The following is a 16,103-nucleotide window of genomic DNA, read 5'->3' on the forward strand; positions in this document are numbered from 1 at the left end:
CGAACTCATCAGCTAATATTCCATTTCCATTAAACACCAGACGTCATTAGTAAACGAACTCATGATCCAGTAATGAGGAAAAATTGATCGACCAAAAACATTTCATTTGTATTGTACATAAAAAAGGACCTAAAAATAGAACTCAAAAAAATAAATTCTTTACAATCGAATGCCAAAAGCTTTTTTTATGCGATCCGAGCATTATTTTTTGTTCTGACAGAAACGAAATGGGAGAAAGAAAGGAAAAAAAGACGCAATAATTATGAGGTGTGAGGAGAAAAGAATTAGAGCGATATGGCAGTAGATGCGGGGAAAAGAGTGGATTGAGTTGAGCATGAGAAAATGTCAATGACCTGCTACTTACTTACATTTTATTATTATTTTTCTCCTCTTCTTTCACAATTAACTTAATAATTATTTACGATAAAGGAACACAATGTGTGTGATGATATGCTGACATGAAACACGGAATTCATTCAAATATGGAATTAATAAGCACAATATTTAATTCTTTTTTATCAGTACTCAGTGCAAATTGTGTCGCATATGGTTATGTGTGATGGTTCATGGCCGCAATTTATAGTATAAAATATTCTGTATGTGGCTGTGCAATCATTTTGCGGTTTTTTTTCTTCTTCCTTTTTCACTCCTGCTATTCTCCTCGTATATATATTTTTTATGGCTTTATCATAATTGTTTTATCAATTTATACGTCCACAAAAACCGTAAAAACAAGGTAGGAGAATTTTGATTGCACATTTTTAAAGAACTTCTTCTTGATCCACAAATTTTTTATCTGTTTGTCGAGCACAAGCGAGAATACAAAAGAATATTTGAGGCAGGGATGGGTAACCTGTGTGACATGACTTCCTAATTATCTTCAATAAATTGTTGGAAGTACCATGAACCCTATGTCGTGTGCAGTTTCGGATATTCAAAGCAGAGATGGACAACCTGTATGCCGCGGCACGGTAATTGCAACCAAAAATACCATTAATCGTATTATGTGTCCTGTTCTGGTTATTCAAAGCAGGTGTGAACAACCTGAGTGCCATGACACAGTAGCTGGCGCGGATATATGGAAATACCAAGAACCGTACATATTGTGAGGTTTTGATCGAGCCTTACCACCAAGTTGTGCCTCCAAAACTAAAAGATTGCCTATCCCTGATTTAAAGAATCCAAAATAAAAGATCAATAAAACCAAACCGCTTTAAATGAGCAGAACAAACAACATGCAGACACACACAAAGATATTCAATCTTCAAGGTCAATCCTTGAACTTATTTCTTTTATTTTCTTTCTGTGTAATTTAATAATGCTTGCACATTTCGCGTCAGAAATTCGCTAAAAATACCGAATATACCGAATATACACAAAAAAGTATATCTATAAAGTGAATGAAGCATGTTCTTGTCATTGACATCCTCCCCAAAATGGTCTTTTGTTTAGAATATAAATTTATTAATATGTATGTTTATCTTCTTGGTAAAGAAGCTATATCTTTATTTACACTTTGTGTCGCTGGGAGCTGAGGGGTTTATTTATGTACTTCCACCTCATCCTTTTCTCATTTATTTTTATTCACAATTTTTTGTGGTCCTATCTTGGGAGTTTATGCCTGAATTACATAAATTTCAATTAAAGAAGCTCACAAAATGAAGTCTTTGAGGATAAAGTCGGTTACGGAACAAAGACATAATAGTTTTAAGATTCTTTACGTGAAGGAATTTCTGTACGGAATCTCAAAAGTACAATACTATTAAATTGCAGTTCAAATCGTTGTCATATCGACAGCATTCTTTGTATTGATTGAGAGATCTGTCTTTAGGTGGAAATCAAGGAACTTTCTAGCTATAGAAGCATTTGTGTAACTCAGTGATGGGTATACTGTATGTCACGGCACACCTAAGCGTCGACCGAAACCGTACATTGTATACGGTTCTACGCTCGGTATACGATGTACTAGTGTATCGCAACATACAGACTGCCCAACATTGGTCCAATTACTCAATCTCAAAGGGATCGTTCACTTATTACGTAACGCTCTTATGAAGGGAAGGTGGAAGGGAGACGGGAGCGCGGGAGCGCGGGAAATCGGAAAACGTCCCCAAAGACTTCAGATCCTCCAGGTTCCTCTTAGAACCACAATTCACATACCATACGTAATAAATCCCCAAATCCATAAAGACATCATCCACATTAAAAAGCAGTCCATAAAGTCACACATCCATGCAACTAAATTATCAAATGCACTTTAACGGGTCACTAACGATGACATTCCTACTGACGTCTGTTCTCTTCCAAAATGAATGACCATGAATAAAGTACTGAAAACGACCGAGCAATTAAAGACATTGAATAGCATGCAAAAGTTTTTTACATCGACTAAGAGTACTCAACAGAGTGTGAATATTTGGTCGCTTCATTAAGGATAATGTAAAGGGAGAGAAAAGCACATTCAACAAACTTTTTTAAAGCACAAACTTCTTTTTTCCTTGTTATTGTTTTCAAATATGCATGAACAGAGAGAAAAAGAGAGAGAGTATCGTACATGAGATTGAGAAGGAAGCAAAATTAGTCTAATAAAACGTCGGAATGTCTCTTCGCTGCTGCTGCTGCTGTATGCATGTGGGTGTTTTAAATTGCATTTTACAGTGTGGAACTTTTTTTTATATTTTGCAATTTAGTTCAAGGATCAAATTACCAATTTCCTCGCTCTCTCCTTCATTTCTTCTCATTAGACTTCGTCCTTTTTTTGCTAAATTTCATTTCTTGTCTACAACAATGTACGCATGCGTACTTTCTTAAAACTTCTCATTCAACAATTTTTTGTTGTGTATCAAACGACGACTGCTTGCTGTATATTTTTTTTTTCGAGAGCGAGAGAAAGTTTATTGTCGCTCAGTATTATCATAGCCTTCGTATAGAAAACCTCGCTTGTGAAAATTGATATATTCATCCGTGCCATTACAGAAATATATAAAAAAAGAGAAAGAAGTATTCATTTCACATACATAATATTTTCTTCCTTTGTTTTCTGTGAAATTCAAATTGTTTTTATAAACAAAGCAGAAGTAAAAAAAAAGTTTGTAAGAAGAAGCAAGAATTTCCTCATTCAGCAGCTCAGCTATTCTTCCTCAAATGAATCTTTAATGTGAGATTATAAAGAAATTTTAATTAATTATCCAAATTGTCTATTGGAAGTGCTTCGGTGGAATATATTTCAAGTTTATGGCTGTTTCTGTCGTCTGTTCAGTCTCAATAGCTCAATTTAAAATGAGGGATATTCAAGTCATGGATAAAAATTTTTGTTCATTACATAAAATGACCTTTACAATGTGCCATATATAAATTCCATGTACTTTTTGTTAACAAATCTTTGTCCATGAACTATTTCTCTTCCATCTCAATCCACTTTTTTCTTATTGTCGAAGTCATCTCATGAGAAACGGTACATCTCTACCAACTCGTCCTTGTTCTGATTCACGATTCAAAGCTATACACTCTATATCTATGTATCCATACAACCTTCGCTGGTGTTCTTCTTTCTTAACGAGAGGATTCTGTGTTGTCAAGTTGAAATATTTTAAAATTCTTCTTATGGACGGGTGGCAATGAGCGACTTTTAAAGCTCAAGGTTTTATTTGATCAAAATGATGAGATTCGTTCGTATGTGAAGTTACACAGAGAATAGAGAATAGACACCCACAGCGAACTAGAGCTGTAAGGAGTATAGCTAGCTTGATCGATATACAAGTAGTCTCTTAGTGACTCTCATGTGACTGCCAACTTGTTGGTATTGCTTAGTTCTAATTACACTGTCCACTTGGTCAATTAATGCTGATCTGGATAGCTCTTACATCCCTTCTCATATCAGATCATTCGAAGAGCTTCTTAGTCCTCCTGAAATGCCAAATAGCTCAACCAATTCCAACCTGCCCCAACCCTAAACATGCATTAGACATCATAAATGATCAACCCACAATATGATCACTCAATGGGAGATTTGACAGACAAAAAGTCTATAAAATTTTGAAGGAGATCAAATGTAAAGACGATAGACAGACAAAACGCACTCAAAACCACTTTTGCTTTCAAGTTAGCTTTTAATAAAAACTTTTCGAGGTCTTTTCGCTTTACACTTATGTCCTCGTGACGTTCTTGCTCGAGGAAATCATTTGATAATAGAATTGGGGATTGGTGTTTATGAGTCTAGCTTGATAAGTTTCTTAATGTACGTTTTTGAAAAGCACATGAAAGTTATGTCAGGATCTCAGGATTCGGAATAGCATAAGTTGGTTATTCGATTCACAATCACGTATCAGTGTTACTTTGGATTCTGGATCAAGCCAGAGGCCGGCGTGACTCTGAATCAAGTAGAAAGTCAGAATCACGACAGACTGTGTTCGGATTTATAATCGATTAACCGGTTTGTGCTGTTCATGGATTATCATGCGAACTCATTATAGTATAGTTCATTCCAATCGAATTCCCCGATTCTGTGTGAATATCCACTTACTATATTTCAATCTACATATTCTAATAGCTCTTCTTGCCACTTCTTCTCTGTTGTTCTTCTTCACAATTTTTTACGTTTTTTTCATCTCCTCTTTTTTGTATAGCTGCGTGCATAAAAAAACTGTCTGCGAAATTTTTATCGTCGTCGTGAACTTTCTATCAGTTCTTCAAAGTTTCTCGTCTGAGCCTCAAACCATTTGACAAAATTGTTAAATAAACTTTTACAATTGCTATCCTTGCTCTTGTCAATTGATTGATTAAATATCATGTTTAATGAGTGATGGATGAAGTTAATGTGTCATAATTGTGCCCTTAAGATCCTTTCGATTATTTCATCATCTACGAGGAGGATTAAGTAAAAATCTACAATGTTGTGATGACTATTTCAATTGTATTTATGTGCTTTTGTTATTGTGCTAGATATAGTTTAATTAAAACTACTTTAAAATGATGTTTATTCTTTGGAGTTCAAAAACAAACTGAAGATTTGTATGAAAAGGGGTTTTCAACTACGTATAATAAATATTATTCAAATCTCAAATGAACGTTATGACATGTAAATGGAAAATCTTGTTTTTGTGCAAAAGAACATTGTGGAAGTAAAGTGATTAAATGACAACAGCTATGTGCAATTTGATACACATATTCAATAGTTTTTTCATTGAAATATTATGAAAAATAATTAGTGTACATCGGATATGATTGATTGAAATTAAATAACTCGATTCCCCTTTTATCGACGTATATCAATAATTTATAATGAGCCTGTAACATGATTAATTAATCGAGTTCCCACATTTGATTATATAAAAGTAGTGAAACTATTTAAAATAATTAAAAGTATTGAGTGCAGTGTATCGAGTAACTGTTTATAAACATTTCATTGGGAATATTACAAGTTTGAAGCTATTCAGCCATCCAATAAGCATCTTGAAAATCCAAACATCACGATGACTAATCCAGAAATCTAGTGAATATTCCAAGATGCCGAGAAAATTCCATTCATATCCAGTTTTATGATCCATTATTATTATGCATAGCAGGTGCCGATTAAATGTGAAAGAAAAGAAACAAAACGAAGCAAATTCAATCAAAAAGCCATGCTAATTTGCATAAATTTACTAATTAGTCTGGAAATGAAAGTGCAATCTAATCAAATGTAAAGACTTTAACACTAATTTATTTTACCTTTTTTTTCGGTGTTAATTCTCGTAATCATTAAAGCCGATTTAAATATTCTGTCGTGTCTGAGATTAAGCATTAAAAACTTTATCATATACATTATTAAACTAATTAATTTGTTATAGTCGAACAAATGCAGTGGTGGGCAATTTGTGTATCGTGGGAAATTTTGGTGACACAACAGGCCGTTCAGTTCAATTGTGATCCATGGCCTCTCTCAGATGGCGTCTAAACCGCCTTGTCGCTATGCCTCGATTAAAACCTTACGCGTCTTACGGTTCCGCACCCTACATACGGTATTGTGCCGCAGCACACATTCTGCCCACCACTGAACTAATAAACACGAACAACAAAGTAACTAGTCTTTATCGATTAAGTTTAATTTGCCACTTTTATTGTCTTTTTTTGGAATACAACGAAATCTTTTATTTCTTCCTATCACTTTACAAGTTTATTTTCGTCGTAATTCACTTCATTTCATAACTGACCTAGAAAGATTTTTTTTTTCGCATTTTCTTTTGTAGCTCTTTCTATTCTCTCTTCTTTATAGCATGCGAGTCGAATTAAATATTCTTTTTGTGTATGCGAAAAAAAAGGTTGTTAGTTTTATAAATAAAAATAGTTTATTTTTTTTGTGGCTGTTTCGTATATACACTGATTGACATTTACATTTTATCGCATGTCTCATGTTGTTTACTAATTGATTATCAAATTATTCAATTTTACATGCTTTTTGATAGTTCTCGATTGAGGAAGCGACGAACACTTTATCGCATACTAAAAAAATAGACATAATTATTCACAAGTAAATATGTTCGTGTATAGTGTAAAATTGTTTTTCATGTGTTGCATATTATTGCTTTTTGCACTCATATATTTCATAATAATTACTATTACGGCTTCCACTTTAATCTGCTTTCATAAGAGAAAAAAAGCCAGTGAATAGTGAGTGTAACTTTCACATTTTTGTGATTATACTTTTTAAAGTTTCTCTTTTTATTTCTCTTTTTGTCGCAAAAATATGACGACGGGAATTTAAATTCTTTAAAATTAGGGGAAGTTTTTGGGAAATTTCCTATTCGTGTTGAAAATTCATTGTTTTCTAACAAACAAAGCAATCTTTGACTTTAAATATTTTCATTGAATTGAAAGAATATTTTAACGGTTTTATTGCATTCAAATGATCATAAGTGCAAGCCACGCGAAATGTTAGTCTCATTCAAGAATTTGAAGTGTAAACATCATTAAGTTTTATTATTTATTGTTATTACACAATCGTCATTTATTACGTATTAGCTTGGAAACATTGACATTCAATAATTTAAATAAACAGTTTTTACAGTCAATTTACAAGTCATTTGCAGCAATTCACAATTTCTTCGAATGCAATTGTAATGAAATCCCTAATTTTAATGTCTGTGACTGTAGTTTTAAATAAATACTTTTAAATATTTCTCTTGATATTCAACTTGACCCGAATTTCCAATGAAAAAATGTTCTCCGTTGCTCCGTTGGAAGTAAAATAACATTTTTTAGCTACAGTCAAAAGTTTGTTAGCGAATAGTTTGTTTACTGTAGAAAGAGTTATGTAGATAAACATATTTGCACATATAGATAAGTAGTTTAAACATAAACTACATAGAAAAGTTTGCATTATGTTGTGTTGATGTTTTTCATTTCCTGACCACCCACAATAATATTAATAATTCAATGATATTTATGTTCTCCTTCTTATTCTCTATTTACAGAAAAAGTGCATCTTAAGATGGAGCCTGATCAGCAGTCTACAGCTGAGAGGGACAATGAAACGACACAACAAACAGAAACAGAACAAATAAAATGTGAAGAAAAGTGTGATAAAATTGAGAAACCAGAAGAAACAAAAATCAATGAAAGTAGTCAATCAACAGAGACTAAATCTGATGAACAAAATTCAATTAAGAATGAAAGTAGTAAAGATGATTCTAATGTTGTTGTTCCGCAAAGTATCCAATTAAATTCAACAGATAATAAGTCTGAGTTAGAGAATAAATTTAATGAAACTAATTCAGAGAATAAGGAAGCCTCGAATAGCAAGCTTGATGTTGATAAAACAAATGAAAATAGTGCTGAATTAAGTGATGAAAAGAAAAGTGTAGAAATAGAAAATAAGAATAATAATGATAATAAAACAAATAGCAACTATATGTCAGCATTTCCAGGTATGAAAACTGGAAATCCTGGTGGTAGTGATGATAAAATTGAGATAGATAGAGAGAGTTTATTCGATAGAGTGATTTTATATTCCCTAAAGAATACCGTTGTCGATAATAGTCGTTTGGATGCTGCAAAGAACAAATACATTAAAAATAATGGCAATGTGAATGCAAGCTTTAATAATAATAGTAATATTAATAACAATAGCAACAATAGTAGTAACGGAAGTGATAGCAATTCGACAAGTAAATCCGTAGAAAAACTTATAGAAGAATTTAAAGGTAGCTGTAAATCAAATAATGGAAATACTCCATCAACGACAACGTCAACAATTAATAACGAACAACACAAAATTGATAATAAGGAAATATTAAATGGTGCTGATAATAGTATAGATAGTTTAGAGCCAGCGAATAAAAATGTAGAAAATGAGAAGAAAATAGTCGAAGATGTTAAAGTTTCACCGAAGCCATCAGACGATATCGATAATAGTTCGTCTGTACATGATGTAATTGATCTTAAAACAAATTCACCAAATATGGCAGTGTCTCAACAAAAACTGAACACAGAAAATGAGGGACTTGACTTTAGAGACTCATCAACTAGCAATACAATTAAAACTGAGGATAAGGCTGGCCCTGCAATGCTCGATTTGAGTGTGAAACGTGATGACAAATCAGTCCCTCCAATAAAACGTAGTCATGCACTTTACGTTGGTATACCAGACTTCTCCAAGCAAATATTTACTGCACCATCAATTAGTCGTCCTACAAATACACTTACGAATCAAGGAACAAAGCCTCTTCCACCATCATCAAATAGTTCTGGTGTAGCACCAAAAGTGAGAAATCCAGATTTCACAACAATGTCACGTGCACCAGAATTACAAATGAGACATCCAGACTTCTCAAAAGGTTTTGGTGGTCAAGAGAATCCACCACCACCATCAAGTGTTCCAATTACACCATCAAATTTTCCTGAAATAGCTCGAAAAAATAACTACATTAGTGACTTACAATTGAAGCCGCTCTCGAATGCTTCAATGGCACCCTCAACATCATATAAAATTGATTATCGTCCACCATCAATATCATCACAAAAAGTTCTCAATGAACAGCAACAAAATATAGAAAGTAATGCACATAGCAAATCACCTTATCCAAGTTCAAAGAGAGATAGCGGAAGTATATACAATCAGCAATTAATTGATGAACCAATGGCTCATATAATTCACAAAAATCAATTTCTTCCAAATACAAAGGAATCTATTAGTTCCAATTGGAATGAAAATCGAGAACGACTACTTGGTGGCTCATCGCATTATGAAATGTTGCAATTGAGTGAAAAGAAAATGCCAGGAACATCACAGCCATTTCCTTCAAATGATGACCTCAGGAAATTACATCCAGCTCATTATCCATATGCGTACAAAGACAGAGAACTACAACATCAAAGTAATGAGTTCTCATTACAACAAAAAGAACAACTATTAAGACAAGAGGGTACGACAATTACGATTAAAAATGAAAATAACGCAAAAACGCCTACACAGGAATTTCCTGAGCGGCGTTCTGCTGACCTTTTTCGTGACTATAAACTTAATCAACCCAAAGAATCACCAGATACGGCAAGACGGGTTAATGAACCACCTCCACTTGCGTATCAACAACAATATCCGGATTTTCCACCTAATTATCTTCGGAGTGCTATACCTGAGACTATGAATATCAAAATGAATCCAACCTCACCAGTTCCACAATCAAGTCACTCATCACATGAGTATCCTCCACTTATGCCGCAATATAAAACACCATCACCGATTCCACATCGGCAACAGAAAAGTCCGTCCATGCATAGTGGTTCACCGATGAATCCACCACAGAATTGGCCTATAATGGCTTCTCAAAGTTCGCGGCATTCTATGAGTCCAGCAAATATGTCACCATCACTATATCCACATGCTGGACCATCAAAATCATCAATTAGTCCATCTCAAAGTCCTTTATCACATTATCCTTATCATTCATCGCCGAAATTAAATCACCAAATGTTTAAACATCCAGAAGCTACAAGTTCTCGACCAATTGATCCAAAAAGACCATCGCCAATGCAAAGCAACAGTCCAGGTCAAAATTATTATCATCATAAGTATCCAGACTTTGCACGTAAATTTGAGGCTGAAAGAAATGCTATGTACATGCAAGAACAAGGACTTAAAATTCCTGCAAGCTACTCTCCAATTGATACAAAGCCATTGACAATTGATCTTCCACAATCAAGTATCCCATTAAGGCAAGATCTTGAAATTCGAACAATTCGTGAACCATCTGACAACAGACATTCTCAATACAGACATCCATCATCATCTAATTATGTTATGCCTCAAGAAAGAGAACTTTCACGTCTTCCACCTACACAACAGCTACCATTGTCAGAAAATATTAGTATACGACAGCCTGAAATACGTCCACAATATCCAAGACTTGAAAATGAAGCATCAATTATACTGCCTGACTTAAAAATAGAGAAAAGAATAAGTGAGCCATCAAAGATTTACTCGCCAATTCCGACAAGACGACAAGAAAGTATTCCTGAACTTTCAATTATTCCAAAAATTAAAACAGAACCGCCATCAAGCACACCAACTCCATCAAGTTCAAGTATTATTAAGTCGAAGATTTTTGCGGAAGTAAAAAGAGAATCGCCTTTAGACTTGTCTGTAAAAACAATTAAAACTAAAGCAGATTCAACCGGTTGTGATCCAGACTTTCGTTATAAAAAAGAATCAAAATTAGGCTTAAAAGTAGAATTTACACCAAATTTTGGAAACATGGCAAAAACTGATTGTCGACAACAAGCCCGATTGGGTCCACAAGATTACAATGTAGAAAGATCTGTTCATGAAGTTCCTGTACGTTACGTAAAAGATCAGGAAACTGAGCGTAGCTCTATAGCTAGCAAAATTCTTGAACCACAGGTTCCAACAAATGCTAGAAATCATTTCTATGATTATAAACAGCAGCAACCAACTTCTGATGCTGACAGACCGCATGCGCCAGTTCCATCAATTCCCAAATACAATCCCGATCGACATAAACCAAATAATATTTATGAAGGTAACATGGTAACATCAAATACAGCAGTTCCAATTCCTGAACATGTTCGTCGTTCGTACGAAAACTCAAGACCAGAAAATAATTATCCACCAAAAAGTTTTCAACCACTTCCGCAAAGGAGCAACTATCATCCATCTCAATCAATGGCTCAGAACAATATTCCTTATCCTGTAATTAATAAGGCAGCGCCAGCAATGCCAGAGAGAATGCCATCTGAACCATCTAATTCTAGAAATCCACTCCATTTGGAGCGAGAAAGAGACCGTAAATATGTTGAAAATCTTCTTTATGGACGAAATCGTAAGGAATTAGATCAAAAGCCTCCATATCAACAAGATTCAAGACAATTTCAGCCGATTACATCACCACCACGAAAGAGACACAATGAAATGTCAAATCAACACATGTATGATCCAATTGCTACGAAACAAAGTCGTGTTGAGGAACCACCCAGATTATATAGCTCGAATATGCCTCCTCATGCTTATGATAGACGTGAACCAAATATGAATGCTGGCCCACCAACACATGTTAGACATGAGACTTATCCTAATAAAGTTTCAGCGTCAAACGATACGGCTTATAAGCATTATCCAATTCCACGTAAAGACGTGATAAAATCAACAGAAATAATGGCATATAATAATCAAAGTCCAGCTGGAACTTACTATCCAAATCCAAAAGCCGAAATGATTCATCGTAATGATCCAAGTATGAGTCAAAAATATTATTCAAGAGAACCAGACAGAAACTTCTATCATCATCAACAGCAACAACCACCACCGAAACAGAATTTTCTTCAACGCCCAGATGATGTCTCATATCCAGCACATATTCACACAAGAATATCTCACCCAGTTCAGGATATGAGCATCAAAGTTGAACAACTCACCCCTGGGCCAATACCGGAAAATCAAGGTGAACCACAAAAGCATTTAAACAATATTTTAATGCCATCAAGTGTGAGCGGTAGTAATGGAAATATTGCCCGTGGTGCTGAACAAAGTACAATTCAAAAATTAAAATCGAATTTGGAATTAAAAGAAATGCAAAAATTAAAGAAGAATGAATTGTGTGAAGAAGTTGAGCATATTAAGCATGCCCAACCACATCATACAAAGAATGATCTATCTCCAAGACAATTCCGCACAAAAGGTGAACTTAAAGGTTATACACCATTGCCATTAAATGCTGATAATAATAATACAAATAAAGCAACATCAGATATCCAACAAGGTGCCACATCTGGTTTTGATTTACTTGATTGGGGAAGTGCATGTAATGACTTTGTACAACAACTACAAACTGGTAATAGGAAGCGCCTTAAGAAGAAACGACCATTTAGTGCAACAAAGAATTTAATTAATAATGATGAAAAAATGATGGCAAAACAGCCAGGTACAACAGCAAATGATTTGTCAGAAATTCCAAAAGAAATTCTACAATCAATTAATGATAATAATGAAAAGTACTCGTCGAGTGACGAGGACAAACCTCTAGTCGAGATAAAAAATTCAATAACGCATGACAACATGCCTGAAAAACTTTCAAGAAATTTTCGAGAAAAACAACGTCAAGTTATTGAGCAAAAATATGCAGCACGATTGGGACGGCCAAGTAGTTCAGAAAGCGAAACCGATACACGAAAATCATTAAATAGTGTAAAACGTGTAAGACGATTACGTAAACGAGAGCACCTTGGTATAAAGAAAACTGATGATGAACATTCAGCTGAAGAAGGTGAAATTTATGACGATGAAGCAGCTCATCATAAAAGTAAGAATTTAAAAGTTCATGTGAAGCTTGATGATTTGACGAGTTCAGATGAGGATAAGAAGAAGTCAATTAATGATGATAAGAAAACATCAGACTCAAAATCAGTTGGTAGATGTACAAGAAAGTCCACGTCAGAACTCAAAGAATCTCAAGCACAAAAGAAGACTGTCGAAAGTTCAGATGAATCATCGGAATCAACAAGTGAAGAAGAGACAACAGAAGATAAAATTAAGAAATTAGCAACAGAAAGAAATGCAAAGAAATTAAAAGATCTTGGTGATGGATCAAATTTCAAGGTATTACTACAGGAAGAAGAGACAATGACAAGGTCGAAGAGGAAGTTGGAGATTGAAAAGAAATTGTCTAATAGTAAAATCTTACGAAATGATAAAATTGTGCAAAACATTACACCTGACAAGAAAGGAAAAATTGACACGTGTACGACCAATACAAGCAACAAAAAGAGTCCATTGAAGAGAAAAGATTCAAATAAATCTGAGGATTCAAAGAGAAAAATGCCTGAAAGCGAGACCGAAAAGGAATCTACAAATAGCACAAAAAAGAAACAGAGAAAAATCTCACGAGCCGGAGACAAATCGTCCACTGATGCGTCCGAAGAGGAGGAAGAAGAGGAAAACAAAACGGAAAGGTACGTAATTTCTTTCAACAGAGCTTTTGCTTATTCTTTGCTTTTTCTAATCATTCTTTCAATACAGATTAAGACCACGCAAAGTTAAGACGGAGAGCGAAACAACAACCGCAAAAACAGCCACAAAAGAGACGGCCAAAAAGAAAGTTGTAAAAGAGGAAATAGAAAGCACTTTGAAAGCTTCAGACTACAAAGAAGGCCGTAGATCTCTGACGGCACTATACCCGTTTAGAGAAGACAAGGTGAATATACTTGAAAATAATTTATTTAACAGCTTTAGGCTAATTAAGCATACTTATTTACTTTTATAGACGTCTAAGTTCACACCAGGATGGGAAATGGAAGCATACAACTTTAAACGGTCGCTGAATGTCCCACCAGGTCTGATAACTATTGGTCGTCCTCCACAACATGGTATTTCACATTCTTTACCTGATTTAGATCCCCAGACGAGTGATACATCTGAAATCTTCTCAGAGTTCATTAAGTCGAAGGATAGAGATGCAGGGAAGGATGTTAGAGGCGAACAGTCCAGGAAGTGTAAGAAGCTGCCACCACCACCCCAACCAGAAATCAAGAAACCACCCAACTCAATCATTGATTTGCTGCATCAGAGAGTAATTCAATCGTCTAACAAGAAAATCAAGCAAAACAAAAGAGCAACAACAACAACAAATAAAGACAAGGATAAGAGCAAGGACAAAGATAAAACAAAAGAGAAAGAAGTATCAAAACCAAGTAAGGAAGCAAATGAATCTCAGCCAACATCAGCATCTGAAAAAGAAGGTGATAAGTCTTCCGGGTACAAGAAAAATATTTTCGAACCATTCATCATTACATCTCGAACACGAACCGAGAACAATGCAATTCGAAAGAAAGAGATTCTCAAGGAAGTATTTGGTACTGATGAAGATCGTCCACGCTCAGCCCCACCTAGTGCAAATGAACAAAAGAATGCTGAAGATGAGAGCGAAAAAAGATTGAGTTTCGATCAAAAATATCGTGAATATCTTGAGAAGATGAATGTTGACTTCCCAGAAAGAAAAACTTATTTATCCGATTTAACTAAGATAAAGCAAGAAATCAAAGAGGAAGAAGATGACTTTGATGATACTGAGACTGTAGTTGCGTCAGAAAGAGATCTTGTTACGCCAACAATGAAAGGAAAAACCAAGAAAAACAGACCAAGACGATTGAAAGGAAGTTCTGGTAAGTTATACAATTTCTATTATGGAATTTCCCAGGAACTAATTTAAAATTGTTTTTCTAATTTTCATAAAAGGTTTCGATTATATCCGTAAGAAGAAAAAGCCAACACCAAACAGCAGTGAAAATCCATTAAATGTTAATGCAATGATCAAAAAGCGACTTGCTGCAATGGAGAATCAGGAAACAAAAGATGAGAACGATATAAGTAAAGAAATTAAAGGTTGGGTATTAAATAAAGGCGTTGGTGAAAGCGTTCTACATAAAGCTTCGCGATTGAATTATGTGGTATGTACTATATAGCTATATATTGTGGAACTAAAAGTTAATAACATATAATTTACAGGATGTTGTTGCATATTGTTTGGATCGATTAAGTATGAGTCCTGATTCAAAGGACAATGCTGGTTATACGCCTCTACATGAGGCATGCTCACGAGGTCATCTCGAAATTGCACGTTTATTGCTTCAGTATGGTGCCAATCATTCAGAAGCTGCCTTATCTGGAATACGTCCGTTGCATGAAGCCATTGAGAATGGACATATTGAAATGGTCCGATTGCTACTGTCCTTCGGTGCTGATCCGTGCTTAGCAACATACAGTGGACAATTACCAATTACAATGGCTGAAGATAAAGAAATGGAAGACTTTTTAAGTGCTTATTTAATTGATACTGATCATAAAGATGGAAAGAAGATTAGCTGGGCTATGGATGGAGCTTTCAGGATTGATGGTAAGATATAAGAATATATCCTCAATTATGACAAGATTAACATATGTCTTAACTTCTTTTAGATCCCGATGAAATAGGCTATGATGTATTCTCAAATGTTCCTATTGTTAAAACAGACTTGGGTTCCTCAGTTGCGTCCATATTATCAACATCAATGACTTCATTGATAACTGCCACAACGCAATTGTCGGATAATGAGACTGTCATTAGCGAAACTGCCACAACCATACCAAGTAAAATTTTATCGACGCCCATGAAAGCACCGACACAAGACTTAATAAAATATCAGCATAAAATGAAAAAGTGCGACACTAATTCTAATAACTTAGTTGTTTCCGATGCTAATAATACAGAAAGTAGTAAGAGCATTATAGCAGCATCAAAGAAGACTAAAAATTGTAGTGTACTATTAAATAACATTGATTCAACAATGAAGAAAATCAAGAAGCTTCCTTCAATCTCTAAACTTGATTCCCATACAATAAAATCTAATGAGGCAATTCACAAGATTGAGGAGATCTCAAATCATAAAGAAGACTACGACGACATGATTATCGATGAGAATTTAGAGTCCGATTGTGAATTCTTTGAATTGGAAGAATCTGAGGCGCCATTGCCTCCACTTTATTTATTAAGAGATGAAGGAAGTGACAAGTGGATCTTGTTGACTGACTTGTGCAATCTCCTGAAAGTTAAATCCAAGGAGGCTGTACTAAAACAGGT

The 16,103-nt window shown here is 34.7% G+C and overlaps 1 protein-coding gene across 3 annotated transcripts in view; it reads left to right on the top strand.

Annotated features, from left to right (window-relative positions):
* The window catches only part of LOC139091473 (uncharacterized), a 56,403-nt gene that overhangs the window by 38,767 nt on the left and 1,533 nt on the right, over positions 1-16,103 (top strand). The window contains exons 3-9 of one of the 3 annotated variants that reach the window (XM_070641590.1): positions 7,452-13,440; positions 13,508-13,682; positions 13,752-13,821; positions 13,882-14,649; positions 14,723-14,934; positions 14,993-15,380; positions 15,443-16,101. In XM_070641590.1, coding sequence (XP_070497691.1) covers positions 7,469-13,440; positions 13,508-13,682; positions 13,752-13,821; positions 13,882-14,649; positions 14,723-14,934; positions 14,993-15,380; positions 15,443-16,101 — 8,244 coding nt within the window. In that variant the 5' untranslated portion in view covers positions 7,452-7,468. Of the gene's footprint in view, positions 1-2,949; positions 3,158-7,451; positions 13,441-13,507; positions 13,683-13,751; positions 14,650-14,722; positions 14,935-14,992; positions 15,381-15,442; positions 16,102-16,103 lie in introns of those variants that run through there. The other 2 variants (XM_070641589.1, XM_070641587.1) reach the window with 2 other exon arrangements.

This window comes from Chironomus tepperi, unplaced genomic scaffold (genome assembly GCF_022539635.2).
Source record: "Chironomus tepperi strain 1889 unplaced genomic scaffold, CSIRO-AGI_Ctep_v1 contig_244, whole genome shotgun sequence".
NCBI lineage: Eukaryota > Metazoa > Arthropoda > Insecta > Diptera > Chironomidae > Chironomus > Chironomus tepperi.